This window comes from Fukomys damarensis, unplaced genomic scaffold, assembly GCF_012274545.1.
Source record: "Fukomys damarensis isolate Sample0158 unplaced genomic scaffold, DMR_v1.0_HiC HiC_scaffold_2, whole genome shotgun sequence".
Lineage (NCBI taxonomy): Eukaryota > Metazoa > Chordata > Mammalia > Rodentia > Bathyergidae > Fukomys > Fukomys damarensis.
Genome location: NW_022900914.1, coordinates 6,458,801 through 6,481,252, shown reverse-complemented (window position 1 = coordinate 6,481,252; position 22,452 = coordinate 6,458,801). Strand labels below are relative to the sequence as shown.

At 47.3% G+C, this 22,452-nt stretch overlaps 1 protein-coding gene across 2 annotated transcripts in view; it reads left to right on the top strand.

Annotated features, from left to right (window-relative positions):
• Adcy3 (adenylate cyclase 3) overlaps positions 1–22,452 on the top strand; it is a 79,427-nt gene that overhangs the window by 22,326 nt on the left and 34,649 nt on the right. For both annotated transcript variants that reach the window (XM_010604866.3, XM_010604865.3), the window contains exon 3: positions 16,144–16,293. In XM_010604866.3, coding sequence (XP_010603168.1) covers positions 16,144–16,293 — 150 coding nt within the window. The remainder of the gene's footprint in view (positions 1–16,143; positions 16,294–22,452) is intronic.

The following is a 22,452-nucleotide window of genomic DNA, read 5'->3' as shown; positions in this document are numbered from 1 at the left end:
TAAATTTGTGATTATATAACAAAATGTAAAACAAACCAGAAAGTTGTATATTGTAAATATTTCCTAAATGTGATGATTTCTCCCTAAGAGGAGCAAATTTACAAGGAACTAGTGGGTAAAAAAATAGAGGAAGTGGTTAAAAGCAAGACTGGAGGACAAAGATTACATGAACTTCGGGAAACTGAAGAAGACAGGAAGGAATGAGAGATGGAAGAAATAAAAACTAGAACAAAACAAGAAAACTAGAAACAGTGTTCACACTCATAGAAAGCGGAACAAGAAAGAAAAAACAAAAACAAGAAAATGAAAGGGCCAGGGGTTTGGCTTAGTGGTTCTGCTACCTGCCTCTCAAGTGCAAGGACCTGAGTTCAATCCCTGGTACCCCCCCAAAAAAACCCCCCAAAAAACAAGAAAATAAAAGAAGATTAAAAAACATTCCCTTCAGGGCATGTCTCTGCTGTCACTGGTAGACAGAATAGGGTGACAGAGCCCTGATCTATGTTGATGAGTCCCAGCAAGCCAGTCATAGGCAGGATAGTGGATAATTCCAGCGATCCTTCTCCTTTAGTTCCACTGTAGTTTAGGCTAGTTTTTGGCTGTGAGGCTGGAATCCATTTTGTTCAGCCTGCAATATTCCCTGTGGCTCCAGCTGGCTTGGGCTTGGCTCCCTGTTGTCTTGAATTTGGCTGCTTGGACCTCCTGCCAATTTAAACGTGGTTCCATCTCATCCTGACACTGGGAGCCGCAAGATGGGGGCAGTCTACAGCTGCTCTGAGTTCTAAGCTCATTTGGCCTCTCCAAGATGGCTACTGGTCAATTGCTCTCTCTTGGGGGACATTTGAACCCGAATAATTCAGCCACTGCAGTCCACTGGGTCCACTGCCCCATTCCACTGATGCGTTTCTCCATGGAGGCCTCTGAGGTCCCCGGTATTCACCATCTGCATCTGCAGGTTCGAGCTGCCCCTCCCATACAGCAAGTCAAGACTCAGGGAGAAAAGTGCAGTTTGTGTTGAAGTCTCCTTCTTCACTGTTTTCATGGGCTTCAGTTCTTGCTTCAGATTCTTGCTGGGTCCTAGCGACTCACTTTCCTCCTCTTCCTCTTGTTGCTATATTCCAGTGTCTGAACACCAAATCTTAGGCCATTTCTGTGTTGTTCACCACTCTGCCATCTTCCTGGAAGTCCTTCTTGTTTTCTAAATCTCTTTGAAAAATTTCTTAAAGCAAAAATATAAATGAGATAATGTGGAATTTATAACACATAGAGAAGCAAAATATGTGACTGTAGCACAGAGGAAAGAAGGGGAGGGAGGAAGGTGTACTACTATAATTTTTTTATACCATATAAAAAATGTTTGAAGTCCACAGTTATCTGCATTTCACAGAGGTGGAGGAGAGAGAGTGAATGTTAAAGTGTGGTCATTTCCAAGGCCATGGCCAGTGGGCGATGGAACTGAAGTTTCCTCTCAGCCTGAGTTTGGAGCTGAGCTCCTCACTGCTGTTGCCTGGTTCTGTCCAGGACACATAGTAAAAGGATGCTGCAGAATGTGGTGCCTACAGGGGTCGTCATGGGCAACCATCGTGTGACACATATTGTGATTAAATCCCTTCCTCACCCAGTGACAAGAGCCAGGAAGTCCAGAACTAGGCTGTTCTGTGTCCAAAAATGTTATCTAATAAGTAGACAAATTAGCAGAAAACCAAAAGGAAATGTTTAAAACATTGTGAGCCCCTGGGGATTCAGGTTCCCAGGCTGAGAAAATCCCTGGGGCACTGTGGCCTGTGTCCAGTGGAAGGAGGCAGAGGGCAAGTGCTGCCCAGAAGGGACACAAGATAGTAAGCTGCCTGTCTGTGATGGCGAAAGAGTCAGGGTGATGATCAGAGGCCATCACTGGGGTCCCTGTTCATCCAGTGGGCTCTGCTGTTGTGGCTCTGGGCCACCTTAGCCACTCACAGGGGATTGTGTGGGATCAGAGGCAGCTGCCTTTTCCCATCCAAGGAGATGGTAACAGATTAGGTGACGGTGAGGACTCTGTGGGAATATCCTGAGTCAGCTCCCCTTTCCTAGGAGAGTAAGTCCTCTGTGGATGTTGGGACTGAGCCATGAGTAGCCAGTGATTGGTGAGGAAGCGTAGTGTGGTGGAAAAACTCCCCCAACCCCTGGAGTTTGTGACAACCTGATTGGCTACTTCAGGCCCTAAACTCTTAATCCGGATATCATCACCTTCCCACATGATCCTTGTTTGGCTTTCCTTTTTCCTGTCAAGGTCTTATCTCTAAAATTTATGGAGGACTTACACACAAGGTCGAGTTAGCAACTAAGAGAATATATACACTTACATACAGTGAACCTGGGAAGATACATTTGTTTCAAATTCTCTCAAGGTAAATTTCAGAAAGTCAGAGGAACTGGGTTGTAAATGCAGCTGTAATGCTTAAAGGTTGAAAATGAGCAAGCAGTCCTGAGCTCTGCTATTGGCTCCCATCTCCTAACCTATAGTATATTGTCATTTGCCTTTTCTTCTTGTAGTATATGTCATTGAGCCAGGTGGTGGTGCACACCTGTAATCCCAGTGTTACTGGGGTTTGGGGTACTTGCATGTCCTTCTAGAAGTGATTTCTGCAGTCCACTGGGTCCACTGCCCCATTCCACTGATGCATTTCTCCATGGAGGCCTCTGAGGTCCCCAGTAAAGGTCCTCTTTCTGTCCCAAGCAAAGAATTGGTCAAGATCAAGCATAATGGTAGCAAAGTTTTATTAAAGGTAGGAAGAGAAACAGGCTTTGGAGAGTGAGTTTGGGCCAAATAAAAGTAGGAAAATAAGTACACCCTATAGCATGAGGGCAGGCCACCAAAGAAGAGCAAACACAGTTGCAAAAACTCAATGTAGACTGTCTTTTTTGTATCACCCACTCCTCAGGCTGATGTCAGGTCTGAGCCACCATCCTGAAAATCTGCTTGAGTTTGCTTGAGAAGTCCATATGCAGGGCTCTGGGGACTGTTCTGCACATGTGTCCCGAAATTTTATGATTAACAGGTCACACCTGCTTCCCCAGCCAGCTTTACCAATCCCTAATCTCCTGTCTCCTTGCCCCCCTGAGAGACCCATATCCTCATAATTCTTTGTGGGGCAGTGGTCTCTGCCTTCTACAGCTTCTTCCAGCTGGATTGGGGCATAGACCCTACCTATTGGGGATTATGTGCTTTCCAAGTAACTTGGGGTGCTGTGGCTTACTAGGTAGATTGAAGAAAAAAAAAACCTGTTAGAAGATAATAATAAAAAAAAGTTGGTGACTGTTTGATAGGAGAAAATAACTTTACTATTATGCTGGGAATGTAGAACCCCAGAAATATGAGAAGCAGGTCAGATTTCCATGCTTCTTTTGGAGGACAAAGTATGGCAAAGGGGGAGGTTAGATAAATTATCGAGAGCCTAAGAGCCATGGACTTAGTAAGATTACCCATGTAATGAATGGATCTAATTAAAAACAGCCTCATACAGGTGCTCATTTAAACTGCGGTGAATTATGGTCATTAGTGAGTCTACTTCTCTGCTCCTGGAGTGACACAGGAGTCTTGCTTTTTGAGAAGGAGCCTCAGGTCTTCCAGAGGTTCTTAGGAATAGCTTTCTTCTTAGTCTTGTGAAAATTCAAGTGACCATTTCCCATGTAGGATTTTTATAGCTTGTTGCTGTGTCTCTTGAGGAAGCACTAGAATGGTTCCTCTGGAACTGGAAATAAGTATAGGGTCCTGAGGGCCTGGAGGGCTGCCCTTCTTGCCTGTCACTTTTTAATTTCCCTAAGAGACTTTAGGTATGTCTCGTTGGGATTCCTTGCAATGAACAACAACGACCTGCTTGGAAAGATAGACTACGTCTCAGTTGCAGAATTTCCTGCTTGGTTTTTATAAATGATTGGTTATTAGTCATCAAGCTCCTTTCCAGATGGCTGCATGGCCATGTAGCACCAGAAAGGCATATTTGGAGTCTGTATAGCTTTTTTTTTTTAAATTTATTAACTAATTTTATTGGTACATTTAATGCATACAATATATAATGACGTTTATTGTTGGAAATTTGTACCTTTACATAATCAGTCTTCGTTCTTATTTTTTCCCCATTCCCCTGCCCTCCCTTCAACTCCTCCCTCCTTCCCTATCTTCAAAATCTTTGTTTCCATTATCTTTCATTTTTTTACATTAATTCCATTTCCTTCTTTCCTTTCTCCTACCCCTCCCATTTCTCTTTTCCCTTTGTCCCTTTTTTCTTATTTCACATTATCATACCTTTTAGTCCTATTTACACTTTCAGTTTCTCATATTAGAGAAACTATTCAGTATCTGCTCATGTGTGTCCCATTTATATCACTTAAGAGAATTGCCTCGGTGTGCATCCATTTAGATATAAATGCCTCTAATTTACCATTTTTAATGGCTGAGTAGTATTCCATTTTAGAAAAAAAACATATTTTCTTTATCCAGTCTCCCATTGATGGGCAATTGGGCTGCTTCCAAGTTCTAGCTATTTCAAATTGTGCTGCTATGAACATGGGTGCACATATATCACTGTGGTAACTTCTAGCCCTTTTCTAATAACAGTGCCCAAATAAGAACTATTAGCTCTGCCTTTTTGAGCAGAGGTCCCTGGGGTGAAGTTGGCTTCATTGATCTGTTGTGAACTGACAACTGCATAGCCTGCCTTTCGATGTCCTTCTTGGACAGAGCTGCTTCCATCAGTGAACCACACCTCCTAAGGTCATTGATGTCATACTTGCTTGTCCTGCCTGGGAGATTATTCACAAGAGTGGCTACTTCTGGGCCTGTGGGCATCCGAGAGGGAGAATTAAGAGTAGTGCAATTTTTTAATAATAACCTCAGGGGTGTCTAAGAGCATCGCCTGGTGCTTGGCACACTGTTCCTGTTAACCACAAGTAATCTTTGGTCTCAAGAATCACTCGGACTTGATATGGAGTCAGAACTTCTAGTTTCTGTCCTAAAGTTAGTTTTACAGCTTCTTCGTTAGCATAGCTATTGCCCTCAGGCAGGGTGGTTATCCAGCAGCCTCCCCATCTAACTTTGAAAAGTGTGCCACTGGGAGGAGTTCTTGTCCTAGCCTTTGGTTCAAAACACCCATAGCACTTATTCTCTCTTCTAATATGTAGAGGAAGAACAGGTGTTCTGTTATATCATGTAGCAGGATCCACCGTTGGTTGCTAATTAGGTTAGAGAGACCTGGTGTAGTCTCAACAGCTAAAATCCATTTTGGCTTTTGTCAGAATTTGAGAATTGCCCCCCAGTTTTGCTAGTAAATCTACTTCCTAGCAAGGAAGTAGCACACTGTAGGACAATGAGAAACTCATGGTTAAACATTCTTAAATATCATACCAGAGCAGCCCTAAAGAATCTCTGACTAAAGTCCCCTTGACCCCAGCTATAGCTACAGATCTAGAGGAGAAAGGTTTTCCAGAGAGAAGTCATTCAAAACAGAATGAATTAATTGAAGTGGATCACCATGATGTCCGGCATTACCCAGCATTCCTCACGGGATGGTAATATCCATAGGTTCCCTTTGCCCTCTTCATAGCAGGAAACGAGGGTTTTGTCTGGCCTAGCCCCTCTCTGGGAGCAGGGATGGCTAACCCTCCAGTGCTATCAGGTGCATTGGCTGCCTTATGCATAGAGCAGGGCATCAGTGGCATGGTGTAATTACATGCCCAGTGTCCAGACTTCTTGCATTCAATCAGGGATTTTCCATAAGATGATTTGAGTGAGTTTAAAGCGATGCCAATTGTGACAGCTATAATTTTAGCTTTTCTCTTTTGACCCTTCTCCAGATGCCAGTTGTTGGACATATAGAAAAGGCCATGTTTTGCAACTGGGTCAGAGGGGTCTCATTTGAAGTTTTTTCATTAAACAGATGGGAAAGACTCATATCCCCTGAGAGAGAGGCAAGGATCTGAGGACAAGGATCATCAAAGGTCTCTCTCTCTCTCTCTCTCTCTCTCTCTCTCTCTCTCTCTCTCTCTCTCTCTCTCTCTCGCCACTCTAAATGCCTCACTTCTTGGGCTTTGCCTGAGATAAAGGGTTACAAAAGCCTGAACAAAAGGGATCTCACTCCACTTCCTGTTTTAAGCAAAAATAATTTAACTGAAAAATAGTCTTATAATTTAAACTGCCATCCCAACCTATTGGAGGCCAATCAGCTCTGTGATCTGCCTAGAGGAGGGTGCAGTGAGGGCTAGAGAAGAAAGATAAAGTAACACACTTTCAAAGTACATGGGGTGGAGTGGGGCTTGGCGGTCAATGCTAGAGACAGTGGGCAAAGACAAAGACATTCGGAGCTAGCCACTATTTATTTATTGGGTACACACAGTAATCAGAGGGAGTATTCGGTGACTCAGAGGGTAGCGGTAATTATTTTAGGTTGATGAGGATCTTAGGTTAATGAAGATAGGCAAAGAATTCTTACAATAGTAGATGGGACAAAAAGCAGGCTAAAAAGGACTTTGTCCTCCCAGGCAAAACCTTTCTCTTTTTGTTGATTACTATTTCGTTCTCAAGGAACCAGGATATTTTCAGCGAATGTAATCTTGTCCTGGAGTGTCACAGTATCATGGGACCGTTGAGACCTCAGCGGTGACTGGAGGCACACAGAGTTATGTTTCTGCATGCCATAGCTGGCCATCATGGAAAGAAGACACTAAACCACAGACAGCCCTATCCACAATTTAATTATGAAACGATTTTTCCACCAAAATTATATAGAATGGCTCTTGACACATACCCGTCTCTCACCATTTCCTAGTTCATACTGAACCCAAACAATATTGCAAGAGTAGATAAGTTATTATTTTTTCAAATGTCAAGGTCAAACCTTACCAGCCCTAGCTGCAAAGTCAGTGGAGTCTGTGGCACATGGTTCATGAGGGTCCCATGGCTTGTCTTGAGGCCTATAGCAAGAGATAGCTACGTCTTGGGTTCTTAAAGTGGCATCCCATGCAGAAGAGACCCAAGATGAGCCTACACAGCATCCCTTGTGAGACTGAAGTATATATTAGACAGATGTCTCTGTCCAAAGTTAGGATGATGCCAGCATCTTTCATAGAAGCATCATTTTGAGCCACTGGATGGCTGTACTAGGTCTCAGGTCCTTCAGGTGGTTTCCTATGCAGGAGGAGACCTGATTTGAGCCCACAAGTGTCCCTTGTGAGACTGAAATATTAACTAGACAGACATTTCTATCTGAAGCTAGGATGTACTGTCATCTTTCATAGACACACAAGAAAGCCCTACTGAGGGATTTTTGTCTCCATATTTTTGTGCCCATATCTAAGGACCAGGACCCACTAACTCCATAGAGAGAGGGGGCTGAACCCCCTCTCTTAATGGCTCTGCCTAGCCCTTTGAAATTCTCATGAGATCAGGGTACAGTCCCTCTCCATTGGGCCTGCCTTAGGCATTATGAGCCACTTAAAAGTTGTACTTAAGTAGGTTGGATCCAACTGAGAAACAGCATTTCTTGCATTTACCCCAGTAGTAAAAACTTTAGTACTTTAAGGCAGTAGAGACGGAAACATCTTTTTTAAGGAAAAAAATCTTAAAACCTAAAAATGAGAGTGGTTCTATTTTTGACTCATGGTCACTTGTGTTCAGCTTTACTGGCTGTTCTTTTGTTTTGCTCAGGCCTCCAGGCATATGTTTCTGCATTGCCTCCACTTTGTTAGAAGAAACAACATGGTGGAACCAAAATGGGTAGCCACGCACCTGACAAGACAAGATGGCAGTCAGTCACATGACAAAATAGCAGTCTGTGACAAGATGGCACCCTGTGAAAGAAATGGCCATATAGGGAAAAGCACAGATGAGACTTTGAGCACAAAAAGGAATAAATTGGAGGTAGATAGCTACTCAGGCAAGCTACCAAGTTACCAACAGCTGTTTTTCCCAAAAGAGTGAGAAAGTTGAGCAAAATATCATGGAGAACAGAAATACGAGATCAAAAAGCATACTAAACTCTAGGTCGCACACATGGTACCCATACGATGTTTTCTGCAAATGGATTAATAATAGGCTCTCTGCCTGTTCTTTACTGACTTTTATCACCAATCAGTGACCAAATATTGGAGGTAGACCTGTAGGTCTCCTATGGCTGGAAGAAAAACACAAAGGCCGTGCATTTTCCTTCCCCTCCTGCCATGGTGGGATGGGCAGGAAGCAATTCCCAGTGCTAGGAGAACAACCTGAGTTTCCCAGCCTAGGGGAGAGAGGCAGGGAAAGAAGAAAAAACACATTGTGGCATTTTAGAAACAAAAAATTATGAGCCCAAGGGGCCTTATTTTTTCTCCTGACTGGCTCACCCAATATATTACTGGGTTTTGAAGTGCTGGCATCTTCTTCTGGAGATGGCTTCTAGGTTCTTTGTGGCCTGAGCAAAGAATTGGTCAAGACAAGTACAAATGATAGCAAAGTTGTGTCAAAGGTAGCAAGAGACATGGGCCCTTCAGAGTGACTTTGGACCAGGTGAAAAGAGGGAAAGTAAGTACATCCTGCAGAAGTAGTGGCAAACGTATGGTTCATGTGTTATTGTGTTTTTCTTTTATGACAGAAGATGTTAATGTAGAGTTTTTTGTTCTAAACTAAAATCTTAGTATTCAGGTTTAATTGCACTGTTGGCACTTTGCAATAAATACGTGGGTTTTTGGTTGCAGGTTGGCACTTTGTCTCTAAAATGTTTGCCATTACTGTCCTATAGCATGAGGGCAGGCCACCATGGGGAAAACAGAGGCAAAAACTCAATGTGGACTGTCCTTTTTGTATCACCCACTCCTCAGGTGGATATAAGGTCTAGGCCATCTTATAAAAAACCTGCTGGAGCCGGGCATGGTGGCGCACACCTGTAATCCCAGCACTCGGGAGGCTGAGGCAGGAGGATCCCTGTGAGTTCGAGACCAGCCTGGGCTACAAAGTGAGTTCCAGGTCAGTCTCAACTACGTAGTGAGACCCTGTCTCAAAAAACCAAAAACAAACAAACCAAAAAAACCTGCTGAGGACCTTATGAGAAGTCCACATGTGGGGATTTGGGAATCATTCTGTGCATGCATCTTGGGATTTTATAATTAACAAGTCACACCTTCTTCCTCAGCCAGCTTTGATGTGCCCTAATCTCCAGTCTCAACAGGATTCTTGGAGGCTGAGGCAGGAGGGTCACAAATTTGAGCCTAGCCTGGGCAATTCAGTGACATAGTGAGACCTTGTCTCAAAACAAAAACGAAAAGCAAACCAAGGGATTGGGGATATAGCTCAGTGCAAGGGCCCAGGATTCAGTCCTCAGTTCTGACCAAAAAAAAAAAAATTGGTCTTCAAGTTAGAGATCCGATTAAGTTTCCTTAATCACCAGAATCTGCATATGAAGATACATGCATGTAACAGCTGCCTGTTTTAATTGCCACAATTGAATCTGCCTAACAAAGCTTTTGCCCAGAACCTTTGTTCACTTGTTCTCTTCAGAATCAAACTCTTCTTCCTCTGTTTTCTGTAGCTTCTTTACTCCCCACCAGATATAAGCCCCTTGAGATCATTTAGTCTTTGGTACCCAGCATGGGACCTAACCATGCGTTGGAGAACTCAGTAGGGCTGGAATCACCCGCTTTTTTTAAGTAGGAACACCACAGCAAGTCTTGCTTTCTTTTGCTTTGCTTTGCTTTGCTTTGCTTTGCTTTTTTTTTTTTTTTTTTTTTTTTTTTCCATTTTTTTTTTTGTACCAGGGATCCAACTTGGGTCCTTGTACTTGCAAGACAGGTGGCGGAAGCTCCGAGCTAAATCCCCAGCCCAAGTTCTTCTTCTTTTAACAGGGCCTGTGCTACAGCACATGGGCTTCAGTATACGGGAGGGAGCCCCTACACTAAAACGCTGAATTTGCCTGTTTTTCAGAAAGTGCTCTGTAAATAGAGTTGGGATTATTTGGCCCGGGCAAAGAGACCAAGGTGATTAATTGAGCTCATAAAGTGCTGTGTCTGGGTGCTTTCTGTTTCTTTATTGAGATGTCAAGAGCAGAGGGGGCTTTTTTGGTTGGTTCTGTGGTGAACAGACCCTTTTGAGAGTCTGGTGAAAGCTATGGATTTGCTCCATCCAAGAGGGCAAAAAGGTGATCTTCCCCTTAGTTGTAGGGGTTCATCAGTTCCCCCTAAATCTAGCCCCAAACTTTCAGTGATTAATTTCGAGATTAATGTAAGATGCAAAATATGAACTATTCATTTCTTCATGGAAATAGGGAGGTAGACCAGATGGTTTTATCTTGTCTGTCTTGTCTGTACCCTTGAGATTGGGACCTTTTTTGTGGGTGCATTTATGAAGCTCCTGTGCCTTCGGTATCAGCACCTTCTCAGCCTATAAGGTCTACAGATGATATAAAAATAAACCTACTAGATCATGTCCTTTCTTCAAAGTATGGTATTCTGTAATAGAAAAGCTTAAGAAAAAGTTTAGAGTGAACGCGCAGGAATCAAAAAGGTATTACCTGAAGTTAGGGCTTCTCCACCTTGACTCTGTTGATCATTTGGGGCCAGATATTCCCCTGTTGGGGGTGCTGCCCTGTGTCCGGTCAGGTGACCAGCAGCATCCCTGCTCTCCACCCAGCAGATAGCACTCCACTCCTGATGAGCAGGTCTGTCCACAGACACGCTGCTGCGTGGCCTGGCAGCGAGGCGGATCACATCTCCCCTTCTCCTCAGAATAGCTGCTCTGTACTTAGCTTTCCTTTGGCTTTCTCGTGTAGAGGAACACCGCTTTGGAGAAGGAACTGTTCTTTTGCCTCCTTTCTACTCCTGTTACTGTTCCTGCAGCTAATTTGGCTTCCCGTGTGGGACCCTGGCCTTGCGATGCAAAAGACATCCTGACCTCTGGACTGCACGCGGTGCACCTGGTGGGGAGACTGCCCAGAGGCGTCCTTGGGCTTCTCATGCTCCTTGCATTGTGGGGCCACACTGAAGAGCCGTGTGCCTAGTGCCTTGGCGCTGGAATATTCTCCACCCAGGACCCTCTTCCTCTGCTCTTCTGATTATCGTTCATTCATATCTCGGTTTAAATGACACCGCTTGCTTCCCACGGGCCTGTCCTGATGTCGTTTCAGTCAGTTGACCTCAGCTAATGCCGTATAGCACAAGCCCAGGTTGACTTGCATGGTTGTGGGCTGGCAGGGGTTTGGCTGGTCGGGCTGGACTTGGGTGCTTTTGGCCCCAAGCCGGATCTTGGGTTCAGTTTGTTTGTACAGGGCTCTCATTCTGCTGTTCCAGTCAGCTTCTGATAGTGCTGTTCTCATGGTGGCAGTGGGACCACAGACGAAGGGCCCGTCTTGTGAGAGCATTTCAGAAATCTGCTCCTGTCCTGTACACTGGCGTGTTTGGCCGAAGCAAATCACGTGATCAAAGTCAGCAAGAAAGACGCCCCCACCTGCCAGCAAGGGCGTGGCTGCACTCACTTCTGCAGGGAGGAAGGAGCCGCCCACTCTGAGCTGCTGCCCATCAGTTCCCTGGCATTTTTGTTCTCTTCTGAGATCTGACAGATACCCCCTAAGGTTGCCTTCAGGGTGCCTGTTCTCTGCTTTTCCTGTCTCGCAGCTCCTGGAGACCTTTTTCCAAACCATCTCAGTGGGTTTTAAGGAACAGAGGCTCCAGTGTGGTTTTCCTTCAGCAGCAGGGCTCCCAGGTGTCCATGGGCAGCTACATGGACCGTGCTACTCCGAGTGGCTCTCTCTTGATTCTGAAATGTTCTGGAACTTTCAAAGCTGGAAAGAGCTTACAGGGAGATATTGGCCTGGGCAAGAGAGCCACTGACCACCTCCAGTGATGACTACTACTACTTCTGCTACTTCTTCCTCGTCCTCTTCCTCCTCCTCCTCCTCCTCCTCCTCTTCCTCTTCTTCTTCCTCTTCTTCCTTCTTCTTTCTTCTTCTTCGTGGAGATGGAACCCAGGGATCCTGCTAGACAGTCACACTACCATTGAGCTGTGTCCCCCACCCGTGACTTCTACTTTAAAGCTTCAGAGGGCCAAGGCTGTAGCTCAGTGGTGCTGCTGCCTGCCTGGCAAGCACAAGGTCCTGAGTTCGATCCTTGGTACCAAAAAAAAAAAAAAAAAAAAAAAAAAGTTATAGCCCAACTTCCCAGAAGCTAGAAGTGTGCAGGACGTTGAGATGCACAGAATTTCAGGAGGTAAAGCTTCTGGGGGAATATTCTCACCCTGGCCTGTCCAGAAGGGCTATTATAAACATACCTGGCTGTGTGAGCTACAGACGTTTCAGTCTGTATATTTACCCATTTGGCAGATTCATTTATTTTATTCACCATTGTCTTAAATGGTATGTGCTTTGCTCTGCTTTGCTTTTGTTTTCTTTTCTTTTTGGTAGTTTGAGACAGGGTCTCACTATGTAGAGACTGACCTGGAACTCATTATGTAGCCTAGGCTGGTCTTGAACTCACAGCGATCCTCCTGCCTCAGCCTCCCAAATGGTATGTTTTTTTTAAAAAAAAACAGACTCTTTTGAAATAAGTTATTTCCAGATAATAATTTAAGGATCAAGAAGACTCATACATAAAGAGACTCTGGGGTCTGGGCAGCTCTGTCACGACAGGTCCTTGTCATGCTGCATTGGTTTGAAGGGGGCCTGTGGGCAACATGGGGTAGCTGCAGCGATGCCCCAAGCGGACAGCCCTGCCCGACACCTGGGAGCCTGTACTGCGGACCTGTGATGCCACCTTCGGGTACTATGTGGGGCCTGCAGTGGTGTGGCGCTCCTGGGGGCTGCTGGCCCCAGAGCTGTCCTGGCCAGAGGCTCCACTGCCTTCTGGTCCTCTGGTGGGGAGCATCCTCAGTGATGCCGGAGAGCAGGCCTCCTGGAGAGCCAGGCACACGCTGCTCTCAGTTCCAGAGACCCCCACACCTTCCCAGACCGCCCAGTACCTCCCTGCTCGAGTGTGGTCCCCTTGCCACACGCACAGACCTCTGCCTCGCTGCGTGTGCTCTGCCTTGTGCCCTGGGCAGACCCCAAGCCGTCGCCCTCTCCCTGTGCTGTCCTAGCCTGTGTGGTCTACTGGGCCGCCTTCCTCATACTGTTCTTAGGATGGCCTGGGCCGGGGAGGTTGGGAAGATAACGAGGAGGCCTGAGCAGCGGAGCTGGGTCTGGGAGGCCCTGACGGCTGATGCTCCACGGTGTCACTGCCCAGGTCAGTCCTGCCCAGCAGCTCACGGCTTCCTGAGCCCCTGGCGCTGGCTGGAGTGGAGATGGGCCGTGGGGCGCAGTGGGGAGAGCAGCAGGGTCCACCTTTGCCCGTGTTCCTGATGGAGGAGACCGGCCCCTCAGCAGAAGGTGCTGGCACTGTGTCCTCAGGTGTGAGGAGAGCAGAGGGGGCCTGTGGTGCGGGCAGCAAGGTGTTGGAGTGATGGGGGCGAGCTGGGGTGCAGGGAAGGCAGCCCTGGGGGGAAGAGAGGGTTCTGAAAAGGAAGGCGCCTCCCCCTCTGAGAAATTCCTTCCAGATCAGCAGCAGTCAGGGCCCAATTTGAAGAAACCCCATTTGATCCGTTTTGGAATCTCAGGTTTTCCTGGAGGCTGAATTTTTCCCTGGGTCTTTAGTCCTTAACCTACAATGAAGCAGTGTTGATGGGGGTGTCTGGAAGGGCTGGCAGCGCCCACCTGCCCAGCAGCGGCCCCTGGCGGTGCAAGCAGTCACCAGGGTCACCAGTGCCCGGTGGAGCCGACTCACTGTTGGGGCACAACTCACTCTTTTCAAATGTATTTTGAGGCTACATCTGTTTTCCCTAAGTGGAACACACTTCCATTTATAAATCTGAAATGGGAACCTTCTCAGTGTGTGCAGCTCACACCTAAGTGCTTTAGGGCTATATCTGAGTGAACGGATTTTTTAAATCTTAGTTGAAGACACGTCTGATGTCCTTTCTGGGAATGCGGGGGGCCGTTACACATAACTGAGCTGCGTGCTTTAAGGTGGCTTTTGAATCGCACAATAAGTCTTGAGTGGGGGAAAAGAAATCTTGTCCTGAAGGTTTGAAACCTTGCTTTATCACTGTTCTTTCTACTGTGAAGTAGAAATAATGTCACCTCCCTAGGCAAGGTAAGGTTGCGTGTGTACCTGCGCCAGGGACAGTGTGACATCACAGGCAAGGAAACTAAGGCCGAGAAGAGGTTCCCAGCCCTGGCTGCGCATCAGTGTCACCGGCGGTGTTTGCACACCTGGCTTACATACTCACCAGTGCCCCTGGGGCCGTGCTGTCCTGTGAGCCCTGTTCCCCACCCACGCGACTCCGCTTGCTCATCCCAAAACCTCCTTCCCAAAGCCGACTCCAATCCCTGAGGCTTCCGGGCTTTCCCTGGCCTGGCAGCATCACCTGCGGGATTCCTGCCCTGGACTTGGGAGCTGCGAGTCCTACTGGTCACCCGGGCCTGCGGCTGCCACGCTCCTTGCATAGTGGCAAAGGGAGGGGCTTTGGGGAGGGAACAGAGCACCCCCACCCTGAGGGCCTCCTTCAGGCCACTGGGGGACCGGTGCTGAGAACCACAGCGCCTGGACTGCTGAGAGCATTGTCTGAAACAGGCGAGCCTGCTGCAGGAGTCCCTGGCGGGGACCTGCACAGAGTCTGCCTGCAGCCACCTGCGTGACTCTGGCTGGCCCGGGACCTGTGTGGCCGCTCCTGCCTCCACTCCTAGGCCTCACGGACCAAGTCTTCCCGGCCCCACCCTGTGCCCTCAGCAGTGATGGGGACAAAGACCAGGCCGGGCTGCCTCGGTGTCCCCTCCGTGTGCGCCAGAGAGGCTGTTTGACCCAGAGCACCTGAATTCGGGTTCCCTGCTGTGTGTGCCTGCAGGTGGACGGAAAACACAGGCTTTATTTCGGACACTGGAAAATACTGTCCTGCACAGGGGCCACCAAGCCCGAGCCAAACCCGGATCCTCTTCAAACATGCTTTTTATGATTTGGGGTGGCAAGAGTGGTTCTGATGCTCTGCACAGGAGGTCTGGGGTTCTTAGGGAGTCGCCCCAAGGAGAGTAACCAGGGGAGCTGGAAAATTAATATCGGAACCTAGTCCATTACTATTTGTTAAACCATTATGTTAAAAAATAAAAAATTGACCTCCCCGCTTTTCAGTGGCCCTGTTGTACTCCTGCTGGGTCAAGCTTTTCTTCTTTCTTTCTTTTCTTTTTTTCCTTTTTGGTGGTGGTGGTTGTTTTGAGACAGGATCTCACCATAGAGCTCAGACTGACTTGAACTCACTATGTAGCCCAGGCTGGCCTGAAACTTGTGGCAATCCTCCTGCCTCTGCCTCCCAAGTTCTGGGATTACAGGCATGCACCATCAGCCTCGCCCAAGCCTTTTTTCTGTTAGGGCCTGAAATTAAGAAATTCTTCAAGATAGGCATGGTGGCACACCGCCTATAATCCCAGCTGCTCAGGAGGTTGAAGCAGGGGGATCACAAGTTTGAGGTGAGCGTGGGCGGGCAATTTAGATCCTGTCTAGAAAATTTTAAAAAGTGGTTAGGGATGTAGCTCAGCACTAGAGGGCTTGCCTAGTGGACGTGAGGCCCGGGGCTCAATCCCAGTACCCAGGGATTCTCCGTTCTCCTTCCCATCCCACCTCTCAACACCTGTCTTGGAGGCGTCTGTCCCCCTGGGCAGGGTCTCAGGAACCAGGGTGGCGAAGTGTGGAGCTGGCCCCAGGGAAGGAGGAAGGGCCCGACCAGGAAAGAGACCCTGCCTGGACAAGGCTCACCGAGGCCAGGGGATGTGGTCCCGCTGCCCTGGGGTCCAGTCGGCTCCGAAGCATCAGCATAGCGCCTCAGGGCACCTAGTTGGTCCTGGACAATGAATGCCTTGCTGCCACCCCACAGGAGGACGAGGTTGGCCGCAGTGTGCAGCAGGAAGGAACGCACAGCCCCCACGCTCAGAGCTCCGTCCTTGGAAAGGCCTCAGCCGTCTGTGGCTGGTGGGGCAGGGACCTAAGTATCCTGTCAGGTCAGAGCTCCAGCGGGCTCCTCCCCACACCCTGGGCCTCTCCAGGTCGACCGTGGTCACTGTCCCCCTCTCCCGTCCCTCTTCCTGGAGATGTCTCACCACTGTCCTTTTCTCTCCTCCGCGGGTGCAGATCCTGGCCAATGTCTTCCTCTACCTGTGCGCCATCATCGTGGGAGTCATGTCGTACTACATGGCAGACCGGAAGCACCGCAAGGCCTTCCTGGAGGCCCGCCAGTCGCTGGAGGTGAAGATGAACTTGGAGGAGCAGAGCCAGCAGCAGGTGAGGCGTGGGGCGTTGCCGTAGGGGGTTTGTTGGGGAGGCCTTGGGCCTGGAACCCAGGGCTCGGAGTTCTCGGCCTGTCCTGGGTTTGCTCGCTTGCTTGGCCCTGTGTGGGCTCCCGGCCATCCGAGGGCTGCTTAGGCCTGCGGGGGGTCGCTCCCCCGAGTCTCCTCCGTGTTTGACCTCAGCCTTCCTCTCCCACTCTTTCTGGTTTTTAGTAATGTACACTTTTCACAGAAATGCGTTGCCCAAGCCGCAGCAGTGACTCCCTGTTTCTTTTCTCAAATGGAAAGTGTTGATGAGTTTCTTTTGAGTTCTTTTTCTTTTCTGTGCCATTCTTGCCCTGTCCCTAGCCCCTGGCCATTCACCTGCAGATTGGCTGTGCACCTAATGTGTGCCGAGAGCAGCTGGGCCTATCCTGCAACCCCACGCCCTCCCCAGGAGCCTTTCCTCTGCTTTACTCCATTCTGAGTCACTTGAGCAGAGGGAAAACCACCCTGTTTACCCTTTTCCATCTGGAGACGGGCCTCTGTCCCTGCTCGCTGTCTCCTGGCTCTGCTCCAGCCTAATCCACGACAGAATGGTCCTCCTGGGTCCCTTGTGACTCAGCCTTGTAAATGGGCTTTGGTCTGAATTCCTCTCAAATGCTTTTTAAAGGTCTTGCAGAGATTTTACCCACCATTTCCTGTCATGTCTAGTTTTATCTCCACTTCATGAAACGCTCTGGTCCGTTGCTCTGGGTACTGTGTCATTTTGTGTTCATGAGATCCTGTGAACTCTGAATCTGCTGGAGTTGTTTTCATGGCCCTGCCCCAGAGGTGGATGGGGCTGTAGTTTCACGTCCTGCCCTGGAGCCCTGAGTTTGAGGGAGCACCGTTGTTGGGCCTCTTGTCAGTCAGCTCTTCGTCGTTGTCACCAAAGAGCTGAGTAACAGCTTGGAGAAGGAAAGGTTTATTCCTCACGGCGTCAGAGGGTCAGTCAGGGGTTAGTTGGCTCCGTGGCTTTGGGCCTGTGCTGAGGCAGAAACATCCTGGCTGCAGCGAGGATACACGAGAGCTGCTTACTTCGCTGCAGCCAGGAAGCAGAGAAAGAGGGAAGAAGCCAGAGGAAGGACCCAGGGACAGGACGTCCTTCAGAGAAGGCTCCCAGGGACCTGCACCCTCCAGAGGGCCCTTGGCTGTGGGCCTGTCAGCAGGTTACCTCTCACGGTCCAGCGCCTCTGGGCCCCAGCGCTGCTGCACTGGGGGTCACTGTGTGTGACCCGGAGCACACAGGGCACCACTGAGCCACAGGTGCTTCTGCTGTCTTGGGGTTTTTCTCTGTCACTGAGATCTAGAAGCTTCTGAGCCAGGCCTTGGTCTCCTCCATTTCACAAGGCAGATTTTAGACAGGGAATTTCCCTGGCCTCTGTTGGGATAAAGGGCCAGGGTTATCGGCCATGCTGTTTGTCCCCTGCTTCTGAGCCTGGACCCCAAGTTTCTGAGGACCTATTGTCACCTGAAAGTATCTAACGAATCGGCCTTTACTGACTTCAGGAAGGCCCTGGTGCACATCCGATCTCTCGCACCATGGTGGCATCCTGCCCCTGTCTCCACTAAGCCAGGCCAGAGAACTCTTTTTGTGATTAAATGGATTTATTTCAGACATACAAGGATAGTTTTTTAAAGAAAATTAGTACATGTGTAGGATACACAGTGAATACATTCATTGTGGGTCATTGATACGTGTGCATGATTCGTCTTAGTTCTTTTTATGCCCCCTTCCCTTTCCTCACCCTCCATCTCTGAGTCCCTTCCTATTTGCAAAAGATCTGTCTCCTTGTTTCCTTTTCTCTCTTTTATGTTGCTCTTTATTTATACTTTGGGTTTCTCATATAAGAGAATTCGTGTGCTGTTCAGGCTTGTGTATCTGTGCTCTTTCCCTGAACATTATGGTCTCATGGTGCTTCCGTTTTGTTACAGATGACTCAGGATTATCCTTCATGACAGAGTAGTACTCCATTGTGTATAAATACCACATTTTCTTTGTCACTCACCTGTCGATGGACCACTTCCAAGGTTTAGCTGTGACGAATGGTGCTGCTATGAACATGGGTGTGTGTGCATCACTGTAATATGTCTTTAACTCTTTCAGGAGGGTGCCTAGAAGGGGAATAGCGGAGTCAAATGGAATTTCTAGTTTTAGGAATCTCCATACTGACTTCCATAGTGGTTGTATGAGTTTACATTCTTTTTCCTCATCAGCATTTGTTATTACAGAATTTGATCCCCCCTGCCTCCCTGTACTGGGAATCAAACCTCAGAACCTTTCGCTTGCCAGAGAGGTACTGCACCACTGAGCTGTGGGGTTTGTTTTTTTTTGGTACTGGGGCTCAAACTCAGGACCTTGTGCTTGCAAGGAAGGTGGCAGAACCACTGAGCTAAATCCCTGGCTCTTGATGATTCTTTGATGATAGCTAATCTTTCTGGAGTAAGATAAAATCTCAGTGTTGTTTTAACTTTCATTTATGTAATGGCCAGTGATATTGAACACCTTTTTTATGTATAGTGGTATCTTGGTTCATGAACTCAGTTCTCCATGATTCTAGTCACAAACTGAACTGGGTGAGAACTAGATCGAATTTTCCCACATGGTCAACACTGAACCCAACCACTGAATTTGATTTGGTTCTCATTCAACTTGGTTTGCATTCAGAATCATGGGAAGAATCAAGTTCATACTCTGAGGTATTACTGTTTATTGGTCATATCTTCTTTTGAGAAGTGTCTGTTCATTTCAGTTGCCCATTTTGTGATGGGTCTTTTATTGGTGGGGTAATTTTTTGAGTCCTTTATATATTCTAGATGTTAGTCCTCTGTCTGAAACATAAGTGACAAAAAGTTTTTATTCTGTAAGTTGTCCCTTCTCTCTGTTGGTTATTTCTTTTGTTGTACAGAAGCTTTTTTTGTGTGTGCTATCAGGAATTCAATTCAGGGCCTTGTGCCTGTGGGGCAGGCACAGTGCTACTAAGCTAAATCCCTGGACCAGAAGCTTTTGTTTTATTTTGGTTTTGGTTTTGGTTTAGTTTTTTCAGACAAGGTCTTGCTGTTAGTTCAGCCTGGCCTAGAACTCACCATGTAGCCCATGCTGACCTCGAACTTTCAGTGATCCTCCTGCCTCAGCCTTCTGAGTGCTGGGATTATAGGCACATGCCACCATGCCCTGCTCAGAAGCTTTTTTCCCCCCTCATTGTCAGAAGCTTTTTATTTGATGTGATCCCATTTGTTGATTATTTCTTGTGCCACTGGAGTTCTGTTCAGAAAGTGATTGTCTCTGCCTATATAGTCAAGAGTTTTACCTATTTTATCTTTTAGCCCATGACATGTTTCTGTTTTAACATTTAGATCTTTGATCCATTTTGATTTTAGTTTGGTGCACAGTGAGAGATATGGATCTAGATTCAATCTTCTGCCTATGGCTAGCCATTTTTCCCAGCAGCAGCTGCTGAAGAGGCTGTCTTTCCTCTACCTATGTTTTTGACCCTTTTGCCAAGGATCAGATGGCTGAAGGTGCCTGGGGTTGTTTCTGCATTCTTGATCTATTTGTCTGTTTTTGTGCAGTACCATGCTGTTTTTATCACTGTAGCTTTGTAATATAATTTGAAATTTGGAATTGTGAGCCCCCTCCTTTGCTCTGGTTGCCCAGGATTACTTTTGCTGTTCTAGGTCTCTTCTGGTGCTATATGAATTTTAGGATCATTTTGTGAAGAATACTATTGTATTTTGATTGGGATTGTGTTAAATCTATATATCAGTTTTGGAAGTATGGCCGTTTTGACAATATTGGTTCTGCTTGTCCAAGAAAAGGTGATATCTTTCTCTTTTCCAATGTCATCTTCAACCTCCTTTTTCAGAGTACGGTAGTTTTCATTGTAAAGGTCTTTCACTTTGGTTAGATTAATTCCTAAGTATTTAATTTTTCTTAACGCTGTCATGAATAGTATTGTTTTCCTGATTTCTTAGTGGGTTTGTTACTGGTGTGCACTAAGCAGTGCTATTGCTTTTTGTGTGTTGATTTTGTATCCTGACACATTGCTGAATTTGGAATTTGTTGCATCTTCTATGTAAAGGAACATGTCATCTGCAGATAACAAATAATTTAACTTCTTCCTTTCCTTATAAGTTATCATTTTTTTGGGGGTACTAGGGAATCAAACTTGGGTCCTTGTGCTTATGAGGCAGGTGGCAGCACTGAGCTAAATCCCCAGCCCACTTCTTCCTTTCCTTTATGTATATTTTTATCTCTCTCTCTCTCTCTCTCTCTCTCTCTCTCTCTCTCGCCTGATTGTTGCCTGATTGTTGATGTTTTAAGTACTGTATTGAACAGAACTGGTGATAGTGGGCATCCTTGTCTTGCTCTGGTTTTTGAGGGAAAGCCTTGAGCTTTTCCCCATGAAATATGGTAGTGGCCATCGGTTTGTCATAAAGGGCAGCAGCAGCCAGCCTCCTTCCCTCTTTCCCTGGATATTCCTTCCAGGCTGTGACCCTCCCATTGGTGCCACCCATGCCTTGGGTGTGGCGTCACTGTCCACCCTCTTAACCCCAGCCTCACACGTTCAATCTACATTCACACACCTAATCCAGCCACGTCTCAAACTCCCCAACTATGATCGTATGAGGCTCTCGGTGACATCGAGACACAAGCATGAAAACGGTGTATCACATTTACTGATTTGTATATGTTGAACCGTTCTTACATCCCTGAGATATGACCTGCTGCTTGATCATGATGTGTGGTCTTTTTGATGATGTGCCAATATCTTATTGAGGATTTTTGCATTTATGTTCATTAATGAGATTGGCCTGTAGTTTTCTTTTTCAGTCAGGTCCTTGTCTGGTTTGGGAATCAGAGTGACTCTGGGTCCCAAGAATGACTTTGGAGTACTCTTTTCCTTTTAATTTCATTAGGAGTTTGAGGGTTATTGGCTTTGTGTCCTCCCAGAGGTTCTTGTAGAATTCAGCAGTGAATCCATCAGGTCCTTGTTTTTCTTGGCTGGTTGGTTGTCCATGCCCCCTGCCCCCATACCGGGGATCGAATTCAGGACCTTGCACTTGCCAGGCAGGCACAGCACCACTGAGCTATATGCCCAGCCCTGGCTGGTGGGTTTATTACTCAGGCCAGAGCACTCTTGTACCTTTGAGAGCCACGCTTTCCTCTCCTGCAGAGTAGAGGTGCTGAAAGTGCCTTGCAGGGTTCCTTTGGGCTCAGACAGGAGGCACAGGCAGAGGTGTTTGCCCCTGCAGAGCTTGACCACAGTCCCAAGCCGGCTGGGGTGCAGGGGCCCATGAGGATTGCTTTCTGAGGGTCGGTGCCATAGCCTGGGGCCTGGCAGGGAGGCCTTTCCTGGGTGCCTGGGTCCAGTGCACTGGAGCGGCCTGCATTTGGCACTTCTGTGTTTGCTGCCCACGTGTGCCATCACAGCAGACATTGGTCCTGCAAGTGAGGGGCCGAAATTACTCAGAAGGGGAGGGTGAGGCACTAAGGCCCCTCCCCAGGCCTCCGGGCACACAGCCAGCGACCTAACTGTCGGTCAGAGGATGAATTGATCTGGCCCAAATGACATCTGTCCTGAGTGGGTCCTTGGGCCAGTTCTCAGCAGGAGAGGTGGCCTCCGGCTGAGCAGGGCTCTGCGTGAGCCCTGTGGGATGGCTTGCTGTCCCCGCAGGGCTGGGGTTCTGCCATCCGCTTGGTTCCCTTATCAGCGAGCGAGATCAGCTGCCACGTCTCCTCCTCTCCGAGATGTCCTCAGCTGGTTGTGGCCTCATGGTCCCATCACGCTTGGGAAGTAATTTGAGAATTTCCCCTCTTCCCAGCCCAGGAGTGTGAGTTGGCTTGTGCCTGCAGTGTTGGAAGAGTTCACTGTGAAGTCCTACAGGCCTGGGTGTGGGGAGGGTCAGTTCTTGTGGTGGTTCCATTCTGTTTCTCTTTAATATGTTTTGGGAGACCTCCCAAAATTATCCTTTTCATCTACATTTTCAAAACTTTGGCACAATGTTCAAAATACTTTCTTTTTATTTTTTTATTGCATATGTGGTAGATTATACTGATGTTCCTTTTTTTTTTTTTTTTTTTTTTTTTTTTTTTTTTTTTTTTTTTTTTTTTTTTTTTTTTTTTTTTTTT